At 45.7% G+C, this 27,655-nt stretch overlaps 1 protein-coding gene across 2 annotated transcripts; it reads left to right on the top strand.

Moving 5' to 3' along the window:
* Positions 1-326: 326 nt before the first annotated feature.
* On the top strand, positions 327-25,179 carry SCAMP2 (secretory carrier membrane protein 2). 2 transcript variants are annotated; one of them, XM_034784288.1, is made up of 10 exons: positions 327-509; positions 8,837-8,917; positions 10,339-10,428; positions 10,874-11,014; positions 12,200-12,317; positions 19,454-19,582; positions 20,293-20,452; positions 21,161-21,262; positions 22,305-22,422; positions 24,338-25,179. In XM_034784288.1, the coding sequence occupies exons 1-10, from the start codon at positions 453-455 to the stop codon at positions 24,482-24,484; spliced, it is 1,143 nt and encodes a 380-aa protein (XP_034640179.1). In that variant the 5' UTR covers positions 327-452; the 3' UTR covers positions 24,485-25,179. The 2 variants fall into 2 exon arrangements, with proteins under 2 accessions (XP_034640179.1, XP_034640178.1); XM_034784287.1 differs by lacking the exon at positions 10,874-11,014 and having other exon boundaries at positions 453-509.
* The last annotated feature ends 2,476 nt before the right edge of the window (positions 25,180-27,655 follow it).

The following is a 27,655-nucleotide window of genomic DNA, read 5'->3' as shown; positions in this document are numbered from 1 at the left end:
TGTGTGCAGCCCCACGTGTGCAACCTCCTTCCCCGGGTGTACACAACCACCCAGGCGTACCGGCCCTTCCCATAACAACCTCCCGCCCTACCACACCCGCCTCTCATTTAACGCCAGGCTCCGCCCCTAGACGTCCGTGTGCCTCCCCCACGCGCGCAACCCGCCCTCCCTCAGGCACTGGGGGCACCCGCACACTGCGGCGCGCCGTCAGACAGACGTTACAACTGGCCGCGAGCCTAGTCGCGTCTGTTCCTCCTCGCGCCGTATGCGTCAGGATTTATCCAGCGCGTGAGGTCACAAACTCTGTTTATCACGTGACAGAAACTAGTCGACGCCCCTCCTGGACTGTGAGCCGGGCGCACGCGCAGTCTCGCTCCCGGAAGTGTCCCGTTCCCAGGGAGCAGGAAGCGAGTAGCGGGGAGGGCGGCGCAGGCACGGAGTCGGACCCTGCCATGTCGGCCTACGACACCAATCCGTTCGCCGACCCGGTGGATGTGAATCCCTTCCAGGTAGGAGAGCGCGTCCGGGCCGCGCGGCTCCCCGTCCCGTACCCCACAGCCGGGACGTGGCGCTGAGTGAGGGGCCGCCTGCCAATGGTGGGGCCGCTTTGACCCACGCCGCCCAATCAGGAGCGAGAGGGCAGGACTGATGGGGGTGTAGGGGAGGCCCGATCCTGTGGGGCTGTGCCAGCCCGTTGGGAGCCCCACGTCTGCGACGCGTATCGGGGGAGGCGGGGCCCAACAATAAGTCGGGGGGGGGACAGAGCACCCCCCTCCCAGTGCCCCGGGTCTGCCCCATCTGCTCTCCAGACTCCATTCCTCCCACTCCCCCCTCGGGAGCCACTTGGCCCGTGCTCCACCCTCCCCTAGCGCCACAGTCTGCCTGGTGTGTACTGCTTGTGCGCTCCCCTCTCTGGTCTGTACAGTCTGCGGGGCCTAGTTCACCCGCCCAGCAGTGCCATGCAACTCACCTGCCATGCAACTCAGAAGCCCCCTTTTTGCAGCCCCAACCCAGCAGGACACAGCTCCAAGTCGCAGTCCTGGGTTAGGGCATGCCCGGTGGGTTGGGAGAAGTAGGCACTGGCTGGGACAGTGACAGGCTCCTGGTTTTGCTAGTGGTTCCAGGTGCAGCTCCCATTTGCTTTTCTGGATGTTGCAACCATGGCAGGATTAGGCCTTAGTTGTCATACACAAGTACAGCTAGGCAAAACATTTGAGAACCACTGATCTAAATTAATCTGATAACGCATTATTTGTATTACGGCCCCTGCTGAGAGGAGAGCCTCCTTTGTGCTTTCTGGTATTACATACACGTAAGAGATGTTCTCTGTTCCAAAGAGTTTACAATCTAAATAGACCAGACAGACAATGTGTGGGAGAAAAGTAGTTGTATCATTCCTGCTTTACAGAGAGTTAAGCAACTTGCCCAGGGTTATGCAGGAAGTCTGTGGGAAGAACCGAACTCAGGTCCCATGTATTAAACACAAGATTGTCCTTCCTCTTTTACTTTCTTGAAGCTTATCTTGGGAAATAGTCTTTATTAAGAACAGACACTGTATTTCAAATGCAGCGGTGTCCTGTGGCCCCTTTTGGGAATGATCACTGTCTCTTTGTATTTCAAGGGCTAGTGGTTCCCAATCTTTTTGAGCAGCTATTTCCACTTATTAGGTTAATATGTTGGCTGTATCAGCCAGTGCATGCTGTCTCCCATTCAGTTATGCTGGAAGTCACCCACCATATGGTGAAAATAAGGTTTGTAACTGGCCAAGCTGTGTCGTGGATACCTTGTGCCACATTCTCCACTTAGTGTAACCAGTTCTACGTTGGAGCGTACACAGCAGTGTGAGTGAGAGGAGAATCAGGCCCATTGAATGAGTATGTGCAAGTGAATGGGAGTCAGTCGTGGGACAGTATTAGGACGTATTTCAGAGTAACAGCCGTGTTAGTCTGTATCCGCAAAAAGAAGAACAGGAGTACTTGTGGCACCTTAGAGACTAACAAATTTATTAGAGCATAAGCTTTCGTGGACTATCCGAAGAAGTGGGCTGTAGTCCACGAAAGCTTATGCTCTAATAAATTTGTTAGTCTCTAAGGTGCCACAAGTACTCCTCTTCTTCTTTTTTCATTAGGACGTAGTATCGAGGCTCATAGTGTACCAGCATTGCCTGAGCTACGTGCATATTCTTGTGGTAAATGTACATACCATGCTCTTGGTTCAAAGAGCGCACACTTTCTTTCTGCAGAACTTATTCTAACGAGTGAATGAGACATTAAAATCTCTCTGGGTGTACGTGACATGGTGTCAGTTACTGTGGTACAGGAAGCTCTAGCAACACTGGATTGCAAATGTCAGGACAGAGTTGTAGATGTGTTAAATATTCCTCTCAGATAGTTGCATTGCTGTACTGTGGCATAACAACTGTTGGTTTGTTTCACATTCTGTGTTGACTTGTGCAATGTTATGTCCATATGCTCTAGAGGGGTCCTTCTCCTCTGGCAATACTGCTCAGCATACAGAGTTAAATGCATACTCTAACAGAGGTTTAGCCTTGGCAGCCTAAGAGAAAGGACTTCTTTCTGAGGTGCTTTGGGATCCTGCACACACTCTTGTTGGCTGATTCTTTCTATGCTGAGTTGATGTCTGTGTGCGCTTACGACCTGCATTTATTTACCTAGGGAGTTGGTGGGGGCTCCAAAAACAGTCTGTTGACCCTGAGTAACATGGCTGTAGATGTGAAGATGGATGTTAACACTTCACATTTCAGAAATCTAAAAAAAGTTCTTTACCTTTATTACATGACGGAAAAGTATCAAGGCATAACAGGAAGCTGTATCTCGGTGCATATCCTCTTATTTTATGTACAGCTTTTATGGTATTGAAATCTGGTGAGCCAGCAGTAATTAAAATCTTAATAACAAAAGATTTTGATTTCATTATAAAGCCAAGGGGAGTAGGAAGCAGAAATAATCTTGTGCATACCCAAGTGAAAACAGAAATATTTGCTGGGGTGTGTTTGAGAACTAGAAGTGGCTCGTGATTTTTTTTTATCACCTTTATTGGGGAAATTTAGTGGCTTGGAAATATGGATATTGTCCATTTGCACACTGGGGACACGTAAATACTCTGTTGGTTTGTGCATCATCATGCTGCCACAGAATCATTGACCAGACCGGGCTGTGCTTGAGTTTAGCCCATTGTTCAAACAATAAGATAGATATAATCTAGAGCCAGGTGACTCTAGGATGGCAGTCTTCTAATCCACGTAAAGCAGGTGAGAGAGGAAGTCAGAGGTGTGTATGTGTGCTGGGTGTCTGCCAAAGGAATGCTTTCCATTCCTGATGAATAACTTCAGTTTCTTACATTCCTTCTCTCCCTGCAGTCAAAATTAGCTTCAATTGTCTGTTTTTTCCAGTGGGGTTCTTATTCATCCACTGTGGGGGTTCTTTGGGGGTGGGGGGGTTTCTGTCTCATGTGACTAGTATAATATAAACTTTTCTGGACATGCTGTGTCTAATGTAGTGAGCAAGCTGGGGGGAAAGATTCTGATCACTTGTCCACGGGCGGCTGAGGCTTCACATTTGGTTGTCTGACAAGAAAATGTGCTCATCCTAATTTTAAGTCTGGTATGATTAAGTAAACTAAAACAAAATATTATAGTGTGACTGTAGCAAAGAATTAAGTCACTTTTTTCTAACACTGAACAAAGAGCTTTATTGAAATTAGAAAAATAGCATTATCTCTTAAGCTTGTCTGTAACTTCTGCCTACAACTTTCCCCAGCCCTCATCCAACCTGATTTCCTATTACAGATTCAAAGCAAGGGTACAGATATCTTCACAGTTGTTGCTGTAGTTGTCTAAGGACATTTCTTTGCATTCTGCATGTTCTATTTTGGACTGTTGGGTCAGGGTTTCTCATTCATGTTCTCTGTTTTCTAAAGTGAGTGATTCTTACTTGAGTTTGTTCAGTTTTGTGTTGCTTTAATATAGATGAAAATGCCACTGCCACCAGCCGTCTGATGGACTCAGAAGAGAGCCTATGTAATTTATTTCAATTTCAAGTAAAAACTCTAATGGCTAAATAACTCTATAGACATTAGAGAGACAAGGTGCGTGAGGTAATATCTTTTATTGCATCAGCTTCTGTTGGTGAAAGAGACAAGCTTTGGAATTACACAGAGCGCAGATCTGAAGAGAGATCTGTGTAACTTGAAAGCTTGTCTCTTTCACCAATAGAAGTTGGTCCAGCGGAAGTTATTACCTCACCCACCTTATTTGTCTAATGTCCTGGGGCCAACACCGCTACCACAACACTGCAAATAGCTATAGACGTTGTCCATCTGATTTGAAATCTAGATCATGGTTATGCAGAATAGCACTAGTCCAGTTTGGCATTTTGACAATTCACATATTGCGTTAATGGGCCAATTCTTTATCATACTTTTAATCCCTTAGCCAGTATGTGGATTCAAATAATTGAAACCAGGTATATGATGGTGGTGGTTGCCCAATAGCAGCTTCGGACACGTAGTCCTGAATTTTCTGCAGCTTTGCCCCTGAAGCCCCAGCAGTCTATTTACCCTTTGGGTTTGTCATGCCGAAGGATACATTTTAGGCCTCAGGAGTCAGGTTCAGGACTGTCTTTGTTCTGGTTTCTGCACAGCACTTCCTAGCTCTTACAAACCCTCAAACAACAAGGTATCTTTTCCTTGATAAGTAGGAGATTTAATTCATAGTACTGAGAAGGTCAGTCGTGAAATGCACTGTACACTCACAGATGTGCCTGATTTGATCTCCTGAAATCTGACTCTTTCTGTGGTATATGCCACATAAATGACAGCCAAATGACTTTTGCTAATTGCCCTGGCAACCCAGTATACATGGCAGATCGCTCCAGCGTAGCGCATGTTTGCCTCAAAGGTGTAGATAAGAGCTTGAAGTCTCCAGCATCCTTCGGGACCTAAAAAATAACATTTAAAATTATAGTCAAAATAAATTTAAATTTCTTAAGAGGGTGGGATAATCTTTTGAGATACAGAATAGCAAGTGCAAGATTGTGACTGATGCCACGGTCAATAACAGCATGAGGAGGCTTTTGCCTTTACTTGAGCTTACGCACTGTCTACATCAGGGGTAGGCAATCTATGGCACGCGAGCTGATTTTCAGTGGCACTCGCACTGCCCGGGTCCTGGCCACCGGTCCAGGGGGCTCTGCATTTTAATTTAATTTTTAAATGAAGCTTCTTAAACATTTCAAAAACCTTATTTACTTTACATACAACAATAGTTTAGTTCTATATTATAGACTTCTAGAAAGAGACCTTCTAAAAACGTTAAAATGTATTACTGGCACACAAAACCTTAAATTAGAGTGAATAAATGAAGACTCGGCACACCACTTCTGAAAGGTTGCCGACCCCTGGTCTACATGAACACCTCTACATTCAAGCCAGCCAGTTGAGATGTGAGCTCTTCCGCCTTGATCTCCACAACTCCTAAAGCTGTCAGAATCACAAAGCTAATAAATCAGCTGACCCAGATTCCAGGTCTTACCAGAAGAGAGTACAAGTTTCCTGTCCTGCACAAACCTGATGTACTCTAATTCTTGCTCAGCCACAGAAGTTTTTGGATCCATCAGCTAGCACAGTAATAAAACTAGCTTTTTGTATGTATTTGTGAGGCTTGCCTTTAAAACAAATACACAGTCTTTGCAACTGAGTCTCTAAAAGCTTTTTAATCTGTGTTAGTAGAGTTTGGTCCAAGATCAAGGCCATTTGGGGCTTGCAAACTGCAGTGTAATGTAAAGAACTAAAATCCTTTTTTATTGACTATATATGGAAAGCTAAACAAGTAAATCTGAGTCTCCTCCGTGCATCTCACAGAGCAATCTAGTAATATGCTTCTTGTGAACAAAGTGACACCATTTGCTTCCATGCGTTTCACGTGAGCAGCATGTGGGGAATGAAAAACTCGTACTCTCGCTTCAACGGACTGACATTATCAAATTCTTCTTGTACTTTCTGGGAACTACCAAGAATTTCATCTTTCGGATGTGAAACCTAGGGATCGCTTACAATGACTTCTAGAAAGTGTTTGCTAAATCAGCAGCTCCCAAACTTTATTGGTTCACATACCACCTTAAATAATTGTCAGGTGAATTGATGGAACATCAAACTCAGATACCCCAGTTTGGGAACCGCTGGTGTAAATATCTCATACTTTTAACAGGTTTTAACAATGCTCCACTCTGCCATGTGCTTTAGGCTTATAGGAGCCAGAACCCTCAGTAGTATCCTCTGCCTGAGAGTTTTTTCCCCCTAAAACCCAAACACATTGCAGTTTATTTTAAATTAGCCAAGTCTTCACATCTATAGTTGTTAAACAACTCTGATCTGCAAATTAAACTGCCTGCCCCTGGGAACCACAACTAAGTATGCACTTTTTAAAGGCTATAAAATAATATTAAAAGTCATCTCTCTCTCTCTCTCAAAATCGACTCAAACTGTTTTGCAGCAGCAAGTGATCAAAATTGTAGCTTTTTACTGCAACTCCGAATCTATCCTGAGGCAGCTCAGTTCTCTTTGCAGCACTACAGCCCCATCAGCCTTGGGTGGGTGACAGGAAACCCAACACTTTTTACTGCCCAGATAGGGATTCTGAGGTATAGGAAGTTTTTTCCAGATGGATAGCTCAGGTTCTTTGAACAGTCTTACCTTCCCATGCTCCTAAAAACTTTGTTCCTGATGTGGTAGCCATCTGTTGGACCTTATAGTTAGTTTGTGTTAGCTGTTAGAACATGGCAGCTGTTAGAACATGGCAGCTACCATGTGCTAACTAACATGTTTTAAAAGTCCAGTGTAGACAAGGCATACTGCCTAAATTTGAATTTACACTTACCAGGTGTGTAAAACTGGTCAAGTTAAAGTGTGGGGGGAGCTAACACATCCCCATGTCACACCTAAGTCCTAGTCTAGACAAGAATCCATGTAGTCTGGAAAGGAAAGACAAGTCAGAAACTTTTCTTTTTCCTTCTCCAGGTAGAAGCTGACCAGATTCTTGTTAGCTTCACTTTGCTACTTGGGAAAGCCATGAACGGATGCAGAGAGGGTAGGACTACCTGTCCATGCACTCAGGAAGACAGCACTGTCAGAGTTCACGTGTGGAAGGTTTTCTTAGGATTACAAAGGAATAGGAATTGAAACTTCGATTTTAAAAAAGGCTAAATGCTGCAGAAATTGAGGACTTAGGCTCCTTCCTTCCCCCAACCCCTCCAGCTCTCCAGGGCATTTGTGGTTAAATCCAGTGAAGGTGGGTTGTCAGCACACTTGGTTAAACTGGTGCTTTTCTTCCACATGTGCTTCACCCTATGGATCATGACTAGAACATGCACCCTTTGTTCTGAGAATCCCCTGCCTGCAGAATTGCTGACGTATATAGATTCCCTGGAATGTTTCTGCAACCCTATTCTGCCTGGTGAATGCAATTCAGCATCTAAGAACCTGTACCTGTTTCTGAGACTTCATCCTGGAGTGATTCATAAACTTGTGTAACCAGTTAGGCAGGGAGTGTCTAATCTCTAGGGATGTCTAAAGTTACTCATTAAACGGAGCTTTTTATACACATTTGATCAGAAAGCTGTACTGGAAGGCAAGAGACCTCTATCTACAGTATGTTTGAGACAAGTCAACTGGCTTTCCCAGGGTTTACAGCTCTGATGTTATGGAGCTTACCCAACAGGAAACTTGACCAACCTTTACATATCTGAATCCGCTCTTCCTCCTCCCCTGCCCAGCCTAGCAATTACTTTTTGCCCCATAACAACAAAAATAAAATGGCTTGTGCGGATAGGAGAAAGGAGTTTTCTGGAGAGGAGAAAGCACCTTGCTTAAGCAGAACTCCAGAGATAAAATTACATGGCTGTTCCATTTGTGAGCAAAGCTTCTACAGAGAAGCAACTGTACCTCATTCTACCTTTGGGAGAAAGAATGCTTCAGGGTCAGCAGCAGTCAGTGTCTGGCTATTAAAGGGAGAACCTTTAGCAAAGCACAGCCTTGCTTTATATACCTGCTTTCATACAAACTGCATCACACGAGACTTGGGTTAAATAATGTGCAACAGAGGGAGGAAGAAAGTTGTCTTCAGAAGAGATACAGGGAGGTTTTGCATAGCAGTAAGGTTATGAGAAGGGACCAAAAGGAGACTGGTACTGAGGGGAGGAAAAAGAAACTGACTCTCCAACAGAAATCAGGATTTGAACCTTCGAGTATGATAGTGTGTTCAGTTAACCTGAAATCGTAGCCTCACTCTTCATAGCTTTTTTGCCTTGTCAGAATGGCTACTTTGGGAGATAGTTCGGTAGTCCAGAAGAGGGCTGCATGAAAGCAGTTTGTGGTAGCTGATGTCTGTCACCTAGCATACCTTTCTACCTGAAAACCTGTTCAGCTGCACTCTGCTGCACTTGATTGAGACTCTGTCATCCTGAGGACACTGGAGCCTTATGTGAAGGCAGACTGCAGCGTCATCTCAGCACGGACTACCAGTTTCTTCAGCTTTACAAAAGACTTCAGAGTAGCTGTAGTGTAGTGGGTAAAGTTCAGGGATGAGAGGAAATCTGGGTCCTAGTTGCAACTGTGCTGAAGACTGATCTCGGGCAAATTTAATCTCTCTCTGCCTCAATTTCACTAAGTGTTTGCGACATGGTATTATTTTCGGAAGCTCTGATCAGTCACTGGTTTTTGTTTAGCTTGACAAATGTAAGGAACATGTGGAATTGGTTGTGCCTTTTTTTCCCTTTAACTCCTACCTTTGTCTTAAGCGCCTTTCCCCTTTCTCTTTCAGGATCCCTCAGTGACACAGCTGACACATGCTAACCAAGGTGGCTTGGATGAATTCAATCCCTTCTCTGAGAACTCCCGGCTGGTATGTGTCTCATGTGATTGCACCAATATCTACATACCTGTTGTATCAGGCAGCTGGGTCCCTTGATAGAGGGGACTATAAGATGAATGAGGCATTCCTAGATCTGTTCCTACTGGACAGTGACCGTGTTACATGCACAATACACTTCTCATAAGACCCCCAAGAGCAGAGCACTGGTGATCTACCTGCAGGAATTCTCACAACCAAAGCAATCCCAAAGTGTGAAACAGAACCAGTCTCATTCCAAGGGACATAATTAGGGCCATACCAAATTCGCAGTCCATTTTGGTCAATTTCATGGTCTTGGGATTTTTAAAATTGTAAATTTCATGGCTTCAGATATTTAAGTCTGAAACTTCACAGTGTTGTACCTGTGGGGATCCTGATCCACAAGGGGGCCATAGAGGGCAAGACTATTGTAGGGGGCTTGTGGTATTGCCACCCTTACTTCTGCACTGCTGCTGGCAGCAGCTCTGCCTTCAGAGCTGGGCTCCTAGCCAGCAGCCGCAGAGCTACCTGCAGCTGGGGGAGGTTCCCAGAGATAGGTCTGACCTGGCCCTGGGAGCGACCCCTATAGGGGAAGAGGAAGTCCCATCCTTCCCCGGCCTGGCCAGGACTAGTATCCAGTGCACAGTAAGAGCCCCCGGCCCGGCCCCTCCTCTACACTAGCCAGATTTCACAGGGAGATCAGATTTCACAGTCCGTGACACATTTTTCACAGCCATGAATTTGGTAGGGCCCTAGACATAAGAGTCAAGATCAGTTTCTCTGTTGGGAGAGGGATTACTGCTGTGATATCAGTGCCAGCTGGGTGGTTTGGCGCAGCAGTGACCAGCTCCAGTACTGTTGTGGGTATGGGGTGTGGAGTAGCAAGCAGGGACGCTGGAGAAAACCAATAATCACTGTTTAAACAATAGATCAAAGCGCCATTGGTCTCTTCTCTGGCATGCGATGTTACCCATAATACTTGGGAGGCATCAGTCTCCATAAAGTAAAACCTCAGAGTTATGAACACCAGAGTTACAAACTGACCAGTGAACCACACACCTCATTTGGAACCAGAAGTACGCAATCAGGGAGCAGCAGAGACAAAAAAGCAAATACTGTACAGTGCTGTGGTAAAAGTAAACTACTAAAAAAAAAAGGGGGCGGGGGAAGCAACATTTTTCTTCTGCATAGTAAAGTTTCAAAGCTGCATTAAGTCAATGTTCAGTTGTAAACTTTTGAAAGAGGTTCTGACAGATGGTTCAGAAACAAAAAATAAAGATGCTTATGCAGGATGGTGCCTGGTGTTCCTGGGACTCCAGGCCTGCCTTCCAATGGCACACACCTACTTGAAGGCACTTGGTGTTCAGCAGTTCCCAGAGCTAATTGAAGCAATGTGTGTAATGCTCATTTGCTGTGTCACTCTCTTTGTCTAGACAAATGGAGCTCAGACAGTTCCAGCGACGCAGCCTGCTGGCCCTTCGCAACCCGCTGTCCTACAGCCATCTGTGGAACCCACTCCACAGGTAGTATACCCAGCCACCTCCGTTCTGCTGAATGTCTGGAGAGCTCACGCTGTGGCTTCTGCTAAGCAAAACTGTTGGAATACAAATGAGCCTCTATGCGTCTTACAGGCCATCAACAAGACTTTTCTATAGGGATTGGATTCATTTGGGTGGGGTATGGGAGGCTGCAGCTGACCAACTCTGCCCTCATTTGTATTTATTACATTGATTGGCATTGTAATGGGGAATATTTAATAGCCTTGCAAATAATTCAGAGAAGTAGACAACGTAAAGCCCCCATGTCTTTCCCTCTGCTACAGAACCTGACTCTGGTTTTTGTCCCATTCTGCTTGGCCTTCTTGCACAGTGCCACCGATAACTTGTTAACGATGTTAGCTTAGTTTCAGGGAGTGAACAGCCACACTCTGCTCTGTGAGTGTGGACACAGTGCAGTTGTGTGTTGCAGCTGCTGCTTAGACAGACCAGCAAGTACCTGCCGCCCAGGTTCATCTCAGCGAGCAGGAATTCAGAGAGACAGAGGCTGCTAGAAGATTTCAGTTCTCAGAATAGCAACAAGGTAAAAGAGATCCAGGGGGAGGTAGGCAAAGTACAGAGAAGAGAGGGGGCTTCACTGCCTTTTTCTTGGACCTCCAAAATCCCCTATCCCAGGTTGGGAGGTTCCCTCTCTTTAGAATCTGAGTGCTATTGCCATACTCCGTAAACCCCAGGAGCCCACTCTCTATTCCCCTTCATTGTAAGGACCTCTTAGCTTTGCCTTTACCCCTCACCGCCTGAGCAGACTTGGGCTCCTGGCTCTTGAAACAAATTGGTGCTAATTTGGAAAGGATCCAAAATGGGTAATGAGCGAGACTCTTGGGGAGAGGGAGTTTTTATCTTCTTTGTTTTGTTTAAATTATCTTAGTGCTGGTGAAAGGTCCCAGATTAGCAGCTCTGAAGCCCTCTAGTTATCCATGGCCGGGGGGGCAGGGCAGCAGTGCAAGCTTTCCCCACCAATATGCCCTTTTTCAGTCAGCTGGGACACAGCACTGGAAGTCCCTAGGTTAGCATAGAGAAATGAAGGTTAAAGCTGAAACCGTTCTGGCCAAGCCAGCCCGATTCATAGCCAAGCTGTAGTGAACTCCATTTCAGGCTCTCTCGCGCTCTCTCTCTCTCCCTGACCTCCATAGTCAGTCCCAGGAGAGCAGCCAGAACCAGAAGCCCGTGCTGTATTCTGTGCTGGTCATCTCCCAGTCTTTGTTCTTCAGGCAGGGCCATGCATGAGTCATTGAAGCTTGAACTGTCTCTCTGGACCCCTTGTTAATCTGAGTCGATTTCAAATAGTTCCTTACCGACTCCATTCCTCCCAGAGAAGCGAGGTGGCACATACACCTGTCTCCCCTATGCAGTTCCAGCAGTATTGTTAACCCTTTTTCCCCCATTGGGTAGTCATGCAAAGTAGAGAGAGAAACTGAGGCACACACAGGCTTCATAAAAATATTCCAGAAGATTCCCACTTTGTCAGTCACCCTCATGGAAGAGTTGGGAAATGAGAAGGGAACTGCTGGTGGATTCTGTAGAAATCTATTACTAACATCCTACCATGAAGCAGGCAGAAAGCTGAAGGAGATCTCAGACCAACCATGAATGTTCTGCTTCTCTGATGTCCTCAGCCTTCTGAATGTTGCTGGAACGCTCATTAGTGTGTGTGCATCCCCTTTTCCCTTAGGAAGGGACCCTCTCCCCACTGAATGGCTCTTTGGTTCTGATTGCTTTTCGGTGACTCTCCATGCAGGCTGTAGCCTCAGCAGCCCAGGCTGGACTCCTTCAGCAGCAGGAGGAGCTGGAGAGGAAAGCAGCGGAGCTGGAGAGGAAGGAGCGAGAGTTGCAGAATAATGCAGCAGCCTTTAACCGTGAGTAGTGTTTCTTTCCCTGTCTAAGAATCCATTCTGTGAGTCACACCTGTCTAAGCCCGAGTGTACAAGAGTTCCCCTGTCCTGTGCATTCTGCAGGGTGTCGGACCCCATTATATTGTGCTGGGGCTGAGTCTAAGTGTCACAGCAATGGAAACTTGCACACACTGTTTTAATGCAATTCTGAGGCATCCCACAAGGGGGAGAGTGATAAAAGCTAAAGGCTGGGATTCAGGAGACCAGCTGTGTGTAACTTTGATCCAATTGGACTTTGTGCTTCATTTTTCCTGTAATGGGGTGTGTGTCTGTGGGGTGTGGGGGAGGTACTGCTACCTATCTCCGTTAGAGCATGTGACACCTCTTACCCATTTGTCTCATACATATGCTGATGTTCTCAGGCACTCACCTATAAGTGGCTGTTTTATTATAGGTGGAGTTTGTGGTACCATCCATAGCTAAGGTTGCCTGACACTTTGCATTATAAGATCCTGTTTTCAGTTGCTTATAACTTTGCCAAACTTTTACTGTTCAGGCTAAAATTGTCCGTGCTGGGTGTGTGCCTCAGGCTAAAATTTTTTGGAAAGTTTTAGCTAAAATGATTCAGTGATTTCTGAGAACGAGGTTCAGGAAAAATTCCTTGTTTTACCCATGTTAAAATATTATTGCAACTGTCTTGTTAGGAAGCTCTGTTGCTCCATGCTTTAGCAGGATAGTTAACATTCACTAAAATTTGGCCAATTTTGAGCCTCTGAAAAAACTGTTGGCACATGTTCAATAGAGCCTTGTTAGTTTGGCAGCAAAATTCTCAGAAGAGTCTGTACTGAGCATACTGCATCCCACAGAGAGAGAGGGCGTAGGAGGAAGGCAGCCAGAGGGCACAAGGAAAGAAGGGTCTATAACCACTAGACTTCACATCCAGGAGCCCTGAGTTTCTGTTCTTCTGCTGTCAGCAAAGAACTGCACAACTCACTGGCAAAGTCTCTGTCTCATTCCCTTCTAGTAGCTGGTCCGCACAGAGGATAACAGCCTGCTACTACTTCCAGTTACACTGTTAGCTCAAGTGGTAGAGGTCCCTTCTGTAGATCTAAAGGTTTGAAGCCTGCTGATGACTCAAGCTGGTGGTCAGTATGGTTCCGCATAATGGGATTTTTTTCAGGTTTTTGAAAAATTAGGAGATTGTAGCCTTAATCTTTTAACAATTTTTTTTAAATACAGAGTGAAGCACTCAGATTAGGAAATGCCAGAATTAAGGTTGCCTGTGTAACTGTCTTTCAGCCCCCTTGTGCATTCCCACTGATAGTCTTTAATTACATAATCACGTACTAGTTTTTCTATGGGACCTCTGCCCCTTTCACTGTATAGGATGAACGAGGCTTTCTTCTGGCAACTAGCAGAAGTTGCTAAATCGCAGGCCCTGGTTCTCATGGGAGACTTTAATCACCCTGATATCTGCTGGGAGAGCAATACAGCGGTGCACAGACAATCCAGGAAGTTTTTGGAAAGTGTAGGGGACAATTTCCTGGTGCAAGTGCTGGAGGAACCAACTAGGGGCAGAGCTTTTCTTGACCTGCTGGTCACAAACAGGGAAGAATTAGTAGGGAAAGCAAAAGTGGATGGGAACCTGGGAGGCAGTGACCATGAGATGGTCGAGTTCAGGATCCTGACACAAGGAAGAAAGGAGAGCAGCAGAATACGGACCCTGGACTTCAGAAAAGCAGACTTTGACTCCCTGGGAGAATAACATGAAGGGCAAAGGGGTCCAGGAGAGCTGGCTGTATTTTAAAGAATCCTTATTGCGGTTGCAGGAACAAACCATCCCGATGTGTAGAAAGAATAGTAAATATGGCAGGCGACCAGCTTGGCTAAATAGTGAAATCCTTGCTGATCTTAAACGCAAAAAAGAAGCTTACAAGAAGTGGAAGATTGGACAAATGACCCGGGAGGAGTATAAAAATATTGCTCAGGCGTGCAGGAGTGAAATCAGGAAGGCCAAATCACACTTGGAGTTGCAGCTAGCAAGAGATGTTAAGAGTAACAAGAAAGGTTTCTTCAGGTATGTTAGCAACAAGAAGAAAGTCAAGGAAAGTGTGGGCCCCTTACTGAATGAGGGAGGCATGTGGAAAAAGTGACCGAGGATGTGGAGAAAGCTAATGTACTCAATGCTTTTTTTGCCTCTGTCTTCATGAACAAGGTCAGCTCCCAGACTGCTGCACTGGGCAGCACAATATGGGGAGAAGGTGACCAGCCCTCTGTGGAGAAAGAAGTGGTTCGGGACTACTTAGAAAAACTGGACATGCACAAGTCCATGGGGCCGGATGCACTGCATCCGAGGGTGCTAAAGGAGTTGGCGGATGAGATTGCAGAGCCATTAGCCATTATTTTTGAAAACTCATGGCGATCGGGGGAGGTCCCAGATGACTGGAAAAAGGCTAATGTAGTGCCCATCTTTAAAAAAGGGAAGGAGGAGGATCCGGGGAACTACAGGCCAGTCAGCCTCACCTCAGTCCCTGGAAAAATCATGGAGCAGGTCCTCAAGGAATCAATTATGAAACACTTAAAGGAGAGGAAAGTGATCAGGAACAATCAGCATGGATTCACCAAGGGGAAGTCGTGCCTAACTAACCTAATTGCCTTCTATGATGAGATAACTGGCTCTGTGGATGAGGGGGAAGCAGTGGATGTGTTATTCCTTGACTTTAGCAAAGTTTTTGATACGGTCTCCCACAGTATTCTTGCCGCCAAGTTAAAGAAGTATGGGCTGGATGAATGGACTGTAAGGTGGAAAGACAGCTGGCTAGATCGTTGGGCTCAACGGGTAGTGATCGATGGCTCCATGTCTAGTTGGCAGCCGGTTTCAAGCGGAGTGCCCCAAGGGTCGGTCCTGGGGCCGGTTTTGTTTAATATCTTTATTAATGATCTGGAGAATGGTGTGCACTGCACTCTTGGCAAGTTTGCAGATGACACTAAACTAGAAGGCGTGGTAGATACACTAGAGGGTAGGGATCGGATACAGAGGGACCTAGACAAATTAGAGGATTGGGCCAAAAAAAACCTGATGAGGTTCAACAAGGACAAGTGCAGAGTCCTGCACTTAGGACGGAAGAATCCCATGCACTGCTACAGACTAGGAACCAAATGGCTAGATAGCAGTTCTGCAGAAAAGGACCTAGGTGTCACAGTGGATGAGAAGCTGGATATGAGTCAACAGTGTGCTCTTGTTGCCAAGAAGGCTAAAGGCATTTTGGGCTGTATAAGTAGGGGCATTGCCAGCAGATCAAGGAACGTGATCGTTCCCCTTTATTCGACATTGGTGAGGCCTCATCTGGAATACTGTGTCCAGTTTTGGGCCCCACACTACAAGAAGGATGTGGAAAAATTGGAAAGAGTCCAGCGGAGGGCAACAAAAATGATTAGGGGTCTGGAGCACATGACTTATGAGGAGAGGCTGAGGGAACTGGGATTGTTTAGTCTCCAGAAGAGAAGAATGAGGGGGGATTTGATAGCAGCCTTCAACTACCTGAAGGGGGGTTCCAAAGAGGATGGATCTCGGCTGTTCTCAGTGGTGGCAGATGACAGAACAGGGAGCAATGGTCTCAAGTTGCAGTGGGGGAGGTCCAGGTTGGATATTAGGAAACACTATTTCACTAGGAGGGTGGTGAAGCACTGGAATGCGTTACCTAGGGAGGTGGTGGAGTCTCCTTCCTTGGAGGTTTTTAAGGCCCGGCTTGACAAAGCCCTGGCTGGGATGATTTAGTTGGGAATTGGTCCTGCTTTGAGCAGGGGGTTGGACTAGATGACCTCTTGAGGTCCCTTCCAACCCTGATATTCTATGATTGATGGTGCCCTGGGAATGCAGCAGGGTTGTGTGTAATGAAGGAGACCGTTGTCTGTGGGACACTTGCCTTATTTGTTGTAGAGGTTGGAACGTGTGTAGTGAATGAGAGAGACAAGGTGGGTGAGGTAATATCTTTTATTGGACCAACTTCTGTTGGTGAGATAGACAAGCTTTTGAGCTACATAGCTCTCTCTCTCGCCAACAGAAGTTGGTCCAGTAAAAGAGATTACCTCACCCCCCCCCCTTGTGTCTCTCATATCCTGGGACCAACATGACTACAACTACACTGTGTACATATAGTGAATGAGGCAGAGGATTGCAGGAGAAGAGAGGTGGTCCTGTTGATAAGGAAATACAATCCATTTTTCCATGGTGATATTCTATCCCTGCCTCTGCCACAGATTTTCTGTGTGATGCTAGTCAAGTCACTTAAAACAAGCTTTTCACAGTTGCCCACTAATTGTGTGTTCCTCAACTTTCTGGATGCACAACATGAGACACCTAGAGCCAGATTTACAGAAGTGCTGAGAGCACACCACTGCAACTGAAACCAGCTGGAATGAAATGTTTGTGGTGAGCAGTAAATTCCTTGAAAAATGCATTTTTTGGGGCACCAAAACTATTTGCAAATTTGGTGAATATTTTTGGCCAAAAAAAAAACCACCCTGAAGAAGAAACCTGGAACAGAATACAAAGTGTACAGTGCTTACTTTATTATATTATTTTTTATTACAAATATTTGCACTGTAAAAATGGTAAAAGAAATAGTATTTTTCAATTCACCTCATACAAGTACTGTAGTGCAATCTTTGTTGTGAAAGTGTAACTTCAAATGTAGATTTTTTTTTTTGTTACATTGATTTGTTTTTGTGTCCAGTTATGTAAAGCTTTAGAGCCTACAAGACCACTGAGTCCTACTTCTTGTTCAGCCAATTGCTAAGACAAACAACAGAGGGTCCTGTGGCACCTTTGAGACTAACAGAAGTATTGGGAGCATAAGCTTTCGTGGGTAAGAACCTCACTTCTGAAGTGCATCTGAAGAAGTGAGGTTCTTACCCACGAAAGCTTATGCTCCCAATACTTCTGTTAGTCTCAAAGGTGCCACAGGACCCTCTGTTGCTTTTTACAGATTCAGACTAACACGGCTACCCCTCTGATACTTAAGACAAACAAGTTTGTTTACATTTATGGGATATAATGCTGCCCACTTGTTATTTACATTGTCACCTGAAAGTGAGAACAGGTGTTCGCATGGCACTTTTGTAACTGGCATTGCAAGGTATTTACGTGCCAGATATACTAAACATTCGTATCTCCCTTCATGCTTTGGCCACCATTTCAGAAGACATGCTTTCATGCTGATGATGCTCGTTAAAAAAAAATGTGTTAATTAAATTTGACTGAACTCCTTGTGGGGGGAGTATGTCTCCTGTTCTGTTTTACCTGCATTCTGCCATATATTTCATGTTATAGCAGTCTCAGATGATGACCCAGCACGTGTTCATTTTAAGAATGCTTTCACAGCAGATTTGACAAAACACAAAGAAGGTACCAATGTGAGATTTCTAATGATAGATAAAGCACTCAACCCAAGGTTTAAGAATCTGAAGTGCCTTCCAAAATCTGAGAGGGCTGAGGTGTGGAGCATGCTTTCAGATGTCTTAAAAGCGCAACACTCCAATGTGGAAACTACAGAACTCGAACCACCAAAAAAGAAAATCAACCTTCTGCTGGTGGCATCTGACTCAGATGATGAAAATGAACATGCATCGGTCTGCTCTGCTTTGGATTGTTATCGAGCAGAACCCATCATCCACATGGACACACATATTCTGGAAATATGGTTGAAGCATGAAAGGACATATGAATCTTTAGCGCATCTGGCACATAAATATCTTGTAATGCCGGCTACAACAGTGCCATGCGAACACTTGTTCTCACTTTCAGGTGACCTCGTAAACAAGACGTGAGCAGCATTATCTCCTGCAAATGAAACCAAACTAGTTTGAGCGATTGGCTGAAGTAGGACTGAGTGGACTTGTAGGTTCTAAAGTTTACATTGTTTTATTTTTGAATGTAGTTATCTTTTGTGCATAATTCTATATTTGTAAGTTCACCTTTCATGATAAAGAGATTGCACTACAGTACTTATTAGGTGAATTGAAATACTTTTTTTACAGTGCAAATATTTGTAATTAAAAATAAAATATAAAGTGAGCACTGTACACTTTGTATTCTATGTTGTAATTGAAATCAATGTATTTGAAAATGTAGAAAACATCCAAAAATATTTAAATAAATGATATTCTGTTATTGTTTAACAGTGCGATTAATCTTTATAATCGCATGACGGCCCTAATGCTAAGTACTCTGGGAAATCAGGCCCTAGGTGTCTCACATTAGGCGCCTTAAATTATTAGACACTTTTGACAACTTTGGCCTTAATCTCTCTGCCTCATTTTCCAAACTGTAAAATGGAAATAATGCCACCACCTTTTCTCACAGGGGTGTTGTGCAGATAAATTAATGTGACAGCCACACATTGAATGAGGACAATACAAAGTAATATTGAATACCCATTCACTGAACAAGGCGGGGAAAAATAGTATGTGATCATGTAATTAAAGACTATTGTAATGCATACACACAGGAATACCAAATTAAGGTTGCATAGGTAACCTTAATTCTGACAATTCCTAACTTGGATGTTTGACTTTGCAGCCTTAATGTTCTTTTATTGGAGTTTTTTAATGTAATTTGATATAGTCTCACATGAGTACCTTCCAGTAGCACACTAAGCAAAGTGGGTGACATCTGTCACGTGTGGCTAAGGATGAGAATTGTGTGTGTAGTGTATCGTAGTGTTTAGATTCTGGTAGGGGGGTTTTGTGTGTACTCCCTGCTGTGTGTGTTGAAGGCAGTTCCAAGAAGTGTGCTCCGCACTTGGAGCGGAAGATGATGAGGTTTGTGATGGTCCTTTGTCCCTGTGGGGGTTTGTTCCACAGTCTCGGCTGACCCCCATTGTATCAAGGCCTCTAAAACAACACTTGACCCATTTCAACTTGCTGGTTCCTAGCAGTGCTTATACATCCATGAGTGAGGCCCCTGATGCAGGTTCACTTCTAAGGATGACTATTCAAATGAAATTTGTTGCCATGGTCTGGTTGCTACATCATCTTCCAAGGGTCCAGTCTTAATATATACTGACTATTAGTCTGCTTGCTTGTGAATTATCGTGCTTTAGTGAGTCTGTCGAACCAGGGAACTCTCTTGAAGGATCTCTCCTTGTTTCCTTTTATAGCGAGACAGAACAATTGGCCACCCTTTCCCAAGAAGTGTCCAATCAAGCCGTGTTTCTATCAGGACTTCTCTGCAGACATCCCAGCTGATTACCAGCGAATATGCAAGATGCTGTATTACTTGTGGATGTGTGAGTAAGCACCTATAACTGGCACAGTAGGGGAAATAGTGTTGGGCTGGAAGGAAAATTTGGAATGGTTCTTTCTCAGGAGGCTTTCTATCAAATGCTGACTTTTCCATAGTAGCTATTGATGCTGAAGTCATCTGTAGGTGTCCTTTGTGGCTGTAAAATCCTGGTCCTCTGTTTTTTAAAGACCAATCTAAAAAAGACTCTAGTTTAACCCCAAATTATTGGGCTTAATGCAGATATTTCTAGATGAAATTCTATGGCCTGTGTTATGTAGGACTACATAATCATAATGGTCCCTTCTGGACTATAAAATCTATGAATCTGAAAGGATGGTGGATGTGTTTAACTATAATGCATCAGGTAACCCAAGCTATGCTCCCCTCTTGGTGTTTATCAGTCTGTCCACCGAAAGTAGTAATCATGTGGGATGTTGTAATCACATCCCCAGCAGCCAGTTAAGAAGAATTAAGACTTTAGGCTGGAGTAATAAGGAGCAGTATCAGATGGGACCCTTACAGTAAGATCCACCTTTCCATGCAGATGGCCCTCAACAGGGAAGGGAAATGCTGAAACTATGGCTCACATGCTACCTCATTTCTATAGACAATGTTGTGCATTGTAGTCCATGAGAGGGCAGTGATGCTTTGGCACTTTGTGGATTTTCTGAGAGATTGCTAATCTGTTTCCTTTCTTTCTCCCATCCTGAACAGTTCATTCAGTTACCCTGCTTCTAAACCTGCTTGCTTGCCTGGCATGGTTCACCGACAAACCACAGAGAGGAGTAGACTTTGGTCTCTCAATTCTGTGGTTTATTTTGTTCACCCCTTGTGCTTTCCTCTGTTGGTATCGACCCATCTACAAGGCTTTCAGGCAAGTACCATTTTTCAGTTTAACAGGGATACAGCTGTTACTGGGAGGACGCGCTGTTTAATCTGATCATAATGTGTTTGCCTGGGGGATTTTTCAAGTCTTCAGTACACTAGATAGACCAAAATCTCCCTTACAGACTGGATGTTGTGGGTATGTGCTGGTGGTGTGGAAGAGAGATTGATCTTTTACTCACTCTGATGAACTTAGACTGGATAATCTTAATGGTCCCTTCTCACCTTAAAATCTACAACTTATCGAGATGGATGTAGTGAAAAATCATCTGACTGCGGCTAAATGTACCATATTAGATACAGTAGAAACCTAACGTAACTGGGAAATGCCTGTCAATGAGACATTAACATAGATCCAGTGTCCAAACCCCAGCTGATTATTTGGTCCTAGTTACTATTCATGTTCAGAAAATTCTTGACAGTAGTAGCCCAGTAAAGCAGACTGGTTATATAACAAGTATTGAGGAAGTACCATCCTACATACCATACGGAATGAGTGAGTGCATATTGCAGCCACTGTGGTTGATCATTCTCTTGCTGCACGGCTTCCTCTTGGTGCCGCAATCCCTACCCCTCATGCAATCTTCAGCTGGAGAAGGGTTCGTTGCAATTGTTGCCCATTTATTTACAAAATGCTTTTGTGATTTGTATCATGCGTCTGTCCTGGGTTTCACTCACCCTATCTCTCACCTTGCAGGTCTGACAGCTCCTTCAGCTTCTTTGTGTTCTTCTTCGTCTTTTTCTGCCAAATTGCAATCTACATCGTCCAGGCAGTCGGCATTCCTGGCTGGGGGGACAGGTAAGCATGACTTACTGTGTGTGCAGTGCAGCCCTGAACTGGCACATTGCACTCCAAGCCCTAGGGATGCACTTCACTGCTCCGCAGCCAGCAGCAGCCGGGGCGGGGCATGTTTTTCCTCTGAAACCTACATTTTATGTCAAACTTCAAAACAAATAAAACCAACCAGTCAAAGACACCTTCATTGAACAGCCCATTTTAAAAGTTAAGAATTGCAAAGTTTCAGTTTAATAGTTTGACAGCCCTGGAACCTGATGTCCTAATTATCCTCAGAACAGTGGCACCTGGGGATTTTTCTGCCACTGTGACTCAGCCTAGAGCCCACTTCTCAGATTCGATGGTAGTTCAGTATAAAGCCTTCTCACACTGCAGTCATTCTACTGAGAGGAGCTAATTATGAGCTGATGTACTTGTGCTCCTTATGGGCAACTGAGTCCCATCAATAGCAACACCACAATTAGGAAACAGGGTGGGCAGTAGAGTTCCCACAATGCACCACCTTTCTAGGGCTAGAATGTTGACATAGGGGGTGGGAGCTAGGCACCCTGGGGTAGGGTTACTTTGACTCGGGTCCGTACACTGCAGTGTGGATGCCAGAGCCCTAGGTTTGAGCATGGGTCTGAAAATCCTTAACCTAGGGTGAAAATGCAGTGTAGACACCGAAGCCCATGGTTCCCTGACACAGGTCAGCTGACTCGAGTCCCACTAACCCTAGGCTTACATTGCTGTATAGACATACACATACTGCACTGTGAGAAGGGAACCGCACAAGGGAATGGGAAGGCACCTCAGTGATCCTTTTCAAAGCTAGTCTAGCATCTGGAATGGGTAACTTCCTGCATGAGACTAAATTCAGTAAGGAACTTTTCCTGTGATCTGATATTCCTGCAGCAGCTCCACTTGGCTGCATGTCCTCTATGGTCCTTCAGTCCTCTTGTCATCAAATAACCCGAGTAACCTAGCGCTCTCCCAGAGTCTTGTCTATTCTCTTGTCCCTGTGTATACCTGGTACTCTTCATGTGATGAGCCCTCTTTCTTGCAGTGGTTGGATTGCAGCTCTGGACGAGACACGAAATAACTGGGCTGTGTCCATAGTCATGATGGTGGTGGCCGCATTCTTCACGCTGTGTGCTGTCCTCTCACTCTTCCTCCTAAAGCGGGTAAGTTACTGAAAGACAAGAGCAGCTCCAACTTAGATCCTGCATCCTAGGGCAGTTCACCACCAGTAGCAAAGTATTTCCAGGTATTGAATCATAGTCTCTTCTAGAGTTTTGTGGTTCGTAACCAGCTTAGTATCGAAGGAAGGATGAAAGTAGCAAGTTTGTCAAGAGCTTTTGGAAAGCATGTTTTCCTGTTCCTCCTCCTGGATTTGTACAAAGTCCCTCGCAAGAAGCTGTGATGGAAACATAAGTAATCATGTGGATGGGAAACTAGATAAGAGACTGAAAACAGAATAGGTGGTCTGTTTTCTATACGGCAAAAGGTTATCAGGGAGGGGAGGCCCCCACAAGACCAGCATATAATATCTAGAAAAGCAGGGGAAAGCAGTGAGGTGGCAAGATTTGCAGATGCCATTTAGATGAATTGAGACTAGAACAGATTGTCAGGAAGTCCAGAGGGACCCAGACACAGTAGGAGACTGGGTACCATGAGGGCAGATGAAATTCAGCATTGACAAATGCAGGGAAGTGAAACTGCCAGGAATCGCATGAACTGGTCTTAGACATTGTTGGGTTCTAGATTAATTGTAACCGCTTAGGAAAGCTTGGGCTTCATTGGGGATGGGTCACTGAAGGCCTTTACTCAGTCAAAAAAGCAAACAATGCCCTGATGCATAAAGCATAGGAAAGAAAAGAACATCGGCAGGATCCTGCCACTCTGTGAATGAGGTAAATGGTCCAGCCTGGCCTGCAGTACTGTGCTTGGCTCGGTACAGCAGGGGGTGGAAAAGATTACAGCTGTTCAAGAGACTTCCATACCAAGAGTCAGTGAAAAGATAGGGACTGGTTAGTCTAAAGAGGGGATGTGGTAGAGGTAGACAAAACAATGAATGGGCTAGAGAACAGAAATCTCATCTCTCTCTGATCACACTTTTATCCAGTGCATAATTGACCTGTTCACTGTCCCAAGATCTCAATGAGGCCAAGAGCTAAGTAGAATTTCAGAAAAGATCAAACGCTTACATGGATCGTGAGAACAGCCACAGTTACACTAGATAGGCTAAAATATATAAGGGCTGTGAATCTTCCCACTTCGGGTAATGTGCCACTTGTTAGCTTCTTCCTAGCTCATCAATTATGGGCACATTATTCTATAACTGCCCATCAAGAAGCTTCTTGGACCTTCCCCTGAAGCATCTGGTCCTGGCCAGTTTTGGAGATGGGACACTGGGCTGACCTGGGAAAGTAATTCTTACATTCTTCTGCCAAATACTTCAAAACCATCACTACCACATGGTGCCCATTTAAACTATACCATGGTCTGCCCCCTGCAGCCACGAACCAGTTCCCTCCTGCTGTCCCAACTTTGTTCCAAACATGTCCCACCTGCCTTCCTCCTGCAGTGTCTGGATGAAAGTTTGCCAGATATCAAAGGCAACTGGGGCATCTTGGAGGGGGGGGGGGGGGGGCGCGAGTGAATTCCGTAGTCGCCTCCTCCTTGAGTCCTAAATGACTCCTGGGATGATGTCTGCCTCTGTGACACCAAGTACCAGCATACCCAGGTCTCTTGTGTGACGCAGTGTTCAGGGGTCAGGCTTACACACCATCCTTCAGTTGCATGGGGGTCCCTGATTATTCATCCTCCGCTGAGTTGAGTGCTCTAACATGTAACGTGTGAGGATCTCCTCCTCCTCAATCTTCCACAGCTTGTGCTGGATGTGATTTGGCTGCCAGCCCCTTTTTTTGCTGCTGGCATCCCTTCATGCCTGCGAGGCTAGCTAGCTATGGAACTAGGGAGAGAGGGATTTGCTAGCTTCCTGTGTGCTGGCCGGAGGTCCTGGAGAATCCCGTAGAGAGGTGGTGTTGGGGCGAAAGGGAGAGTCCTTTGGCTGACTGATTCTCTCTCCTTTCTCAGGTGCACTCTTTGTATCGCCGGACAGGAGCCAGTTTCCAAAGGGCTCAGGAAGAGTTCTCCCATGGCATCCTCACCAACAGGAACTTCCAGAACGCAGCTGCCGGGGCCGCTTCTTCAGCTGCACAGGGCGCTTTCCGGGGAAACTAGCCCTTCCCATGGGCGCCACCACCGTGCTCCCTTCCCCTTCCTTTTTCATCAAAACCTGATCTTAAGATGCACTTTCCACGGCACCATGCTAACTCCACGACGCCAGCTGCGGAGATGAGAAGAGGTCTCCGTAGCTTCAGCTCGTCTGCATTTCTGGCGACTAGTTCTTCTTTCCTTGCTTTGGGGTGGGGGGCTAGGTAGGGAAATATTCTCTTAAATCAAATATAGCTCTCCTTATCCAGGACAGGTTTGACGTTTCTTTTACTACCTCTCCTGCTTGCCCGTGCTCCTGTGATAGAGAGAGGAATCTCGTCACTTTTTAGCAACTCTTCCACTGGGCTTTGCTCTGAAGGATTTATTTTGTAACTTACATGAGGTGGGTGTTAATAATAAGGGCGGAAGCTGCCCTTTGTTTGCAACATTTATTCTAATTAGTTCTTGACCTCTTACTGCCTGGCTCCCGTGGGGTCTGGTTAACATGTGGCATAAAGGGGGCTGTTGGGAAACTGCTCTTTGCCATCCCATCATGGTGCAAATCTCTCTCCCGCTTGTTTTTTCTCACCTTGGGGTGAGGGTCCTACCCAAGATTGTATTATGGAGTCTTACTCCTGTAGCCCCCAGGAGCTGCATGGAGGGTTAATTAATGGAGTGCAGCCTTCACCATAGCCTTAAATCTTGGGGGGGGGGGGGGGGGTCCTCTCTTTTCCCCCCCCCCCCCCGGTGGCGCATTTTGGGGGCCAGCGGGGTGCAGGGGGGCCCCGCAGGGTGGGGGGTATGTGCCCCATGGTTTTGGGGGGGGGGGGGGTGGAATTGAGCCAGCAAACCAGTTTTGAGAGGAAGTGCTCTAGACTTTATACAGCTTGCTCAGCCCCTGGTGAGTGGGGTGCCGGGTTCAGAACACTACATATGCCTGCAGCTGGCCCTTCCTGTTCCCTGCCAGTTTGCTCTCCACATTTGAGAGGATCGTCCTACGGAGCTTGCGATTCCAGGGGGTGCGTGGACTGTCTCCAGGGGGAATTCATAGGTTTCTCGAGAGAGAGGAGTCTTGGTTGCAGCATGTTCCTTTTTTGAAAGCAGTGCCTGCGCAAAGCCCTCTCGGGGGTGTTGCTGGAAGCACGTGCCACCTTATCTGGACTGCATGCCTCTGCTCAGGAGATAACCACCCCCCTACTCTGCCTCACTTAAGATCACACATCTGTTTTGCTGGGGATCGTGTGTGGCTGGATTTTGAGTCCATTTGTCTGGTTTTTGGTGACAGTTTGCTGTGTTTGACCTTGAGCAACTGGTAGGTTCCTGAGGGGCACTCCTGAGAGCCTGGGGGAGGGGGGGCGGGGCGATGCCTGCACTTTCTTTAGATTTGTGACTTTCACAGTGAAAAAAGTACCCGCTCTTCACCAGCTGCTTTCTCTCCCCCCTCTTGTTGGGTGTTGAATCTTTAGTATCCCGGTCTCACAAGCCCCTTTTCTAACAGGAAAAAGTGGGGAGAGTCACTTCACCAGCAGGCTGAAAAGGGATTAGGAGGGGGAAAGCAGGAGCGCTCCTGTGCACTGAAGAAATCCAGGATCTCTGGGAAGGACGGGGGACACGCCCTGAAAATAATGGTGTGATTATTTGCAAAATGCTTATAATTGATGATGGCAGCATTGGTGTGGCTGTGCAATGCGGAAACTCCTCCCCCAGACTCAGCCTTGATGCCGCTCTCTTTAGAGGCTACAGAAACTCTTCAGGGCTTGCTGAGTGCATCTGGCAGCTCCTAGTCTGAAGTGTGTTCAAAGTAATTATTCAGTCGGTCTAGAAAGGAGAAAAACGCCAGCCTCCAGCACCCTGAAATGTTTGCTCCCTTCTGTCGCTGTCATTGGTGTCCGTGACACCCGGTCTGTTGAGAATTTTGCCCTTTCTGCAGAGGGATTGAGTGGAGTTGGGGCAGAGGGGGGGATTCTACTGTGGAATTGGGACCCTTGGGGGTTTGCTTACATCCATATTTGATCTGGTTAACCAAATCAAAACATAGTTAGTTAATCCCTATCCGATTAGGGCCAAGTCTGTTTGGTTTGTGGGCTCTGAGGAAGATGAAGGGCAGGGGAAAAACTGGGAGGAGCAAAGTGCTTGATACCTTCATGTGAACAAAGGAGGGGTTAGTTTCCACGGTGTGTGTTATATGGAAAAAGTGACTGGGTTGTCGTTAACCACCCCCCTTCCAGCGTAATGGCAGACCAGGTCTGTTTGAGCTGATCCAGTGCACCTGGTGAGGTTTCCTCTAGCCTCTCACTCTTTTGAATGTACATGATGATGGAAAAATTAGACTTTAAAATCCCCCCTTTCTGATGTATTTCCCCCTTTAATCTTTTTGTGTAAAAATGTATATGTCAAGTCACTTTTGTGCTTAAATAAAAAACAAAATAAACCTAACCCCCCAGCCTTTCTGGGAATCTCTGCTGGTTTGGAATGGCTCCTCTGAGGAGAGATTAATAAGACTGGGACTTTTCAACCTGGAAAAGAGACAACTAAGAGGGATACGATAGAGGTCTATAACATCATGACTAGTATGGAGAAAGTAAATAAGGAAGTGTTATTTACTCATAACACAAGAACTAGGGGTCACCAAATGAACTTAATAGGCAGCAGGTTTAAAACAAACAAAAGGAAGTATTTCTTCACATGACGCACAGTCAACCTGTGGAACTCTGCCAGAGGATGTTGTGAAGGCCAAGACTATAACGGTTCAAAAAAGAACTAGATAAGTTCATGGAGAATAGGTCCATCAATGGCTATTAGCCAGGATGGACAGGGATGGTGTCCCTAGCCTCTGACAGAAGCTGGGACTGGGCGATGGGATGAATCACTTGATATCTGTTCTGTTCATTCCCTCTGGGGCTCCTGCCATTGGCACTGTCGGAAGACAGGATACTGGGCTAGATGGGCATTTGGTCTGACCCAATATGGCTGTTCTTATGTTTCAACTAGAAGTGATTGCACATGTCCATTCCATACGTTAGCCACAGAAGTCCGAGGCTAGCTCAGAGGAGAGCAATATGAAGATTCATCTGAAGCATGTTGCTGTTAGTGCTGTGCATTTTGGGTGCGCAACTCTTTGGCACACTGGTCAGGTGGTGAGAATTGAAGTGGAAATGTTATTTTCACTGAGCTGGCTTGCGGAGAGCACAGTGGTGT

The sequence above is a fragment of the Trachemys scripta genome, chromosome 10, assembly GCF_013100865.1.
Source record: "Trachemys scripta elegans isolate TJP31775 chromosome 10, CAS_Tse_1.0, whole genome shotgun sequence".
NCBI lineage: Eukaryota > Metazoa > Chordata > Testudines > Emydidae > Trachemys > Trachemys scripta.
Note: the sequence above shows the minus strand (reverse complement) of the source record. Positions and strands in the feature narration are given on the sequence as shown.

What these genes read in the sequence shown, in the direction of transcription:
- SCAMP2 (XM_034784288.1), top strand. Translation starts at nt 453, where the DNA reads ATGTCGGCCTACGACACCAATCCGTTCGCCGACCCGGTGGATGTGAAT. An exon ending in CTGTGGAACCCACTCCACAG is followed by an intron (nt 10,429 to 10,873) that starts GTAGTATACCCA and finishes TGTGTGTTGCAG; the next exon opens with CTGCTGCTTAGACAGACCAG. An exon ending in CACTCTTCCTCCTAAAGCGG is followed by an intron (nt 22,423 to 24,337) that starts GTAAGTTACTGA and finishes CTCCTTTCTCAG; the next exon opens with GTGCACTCTTTGTATCGCCG.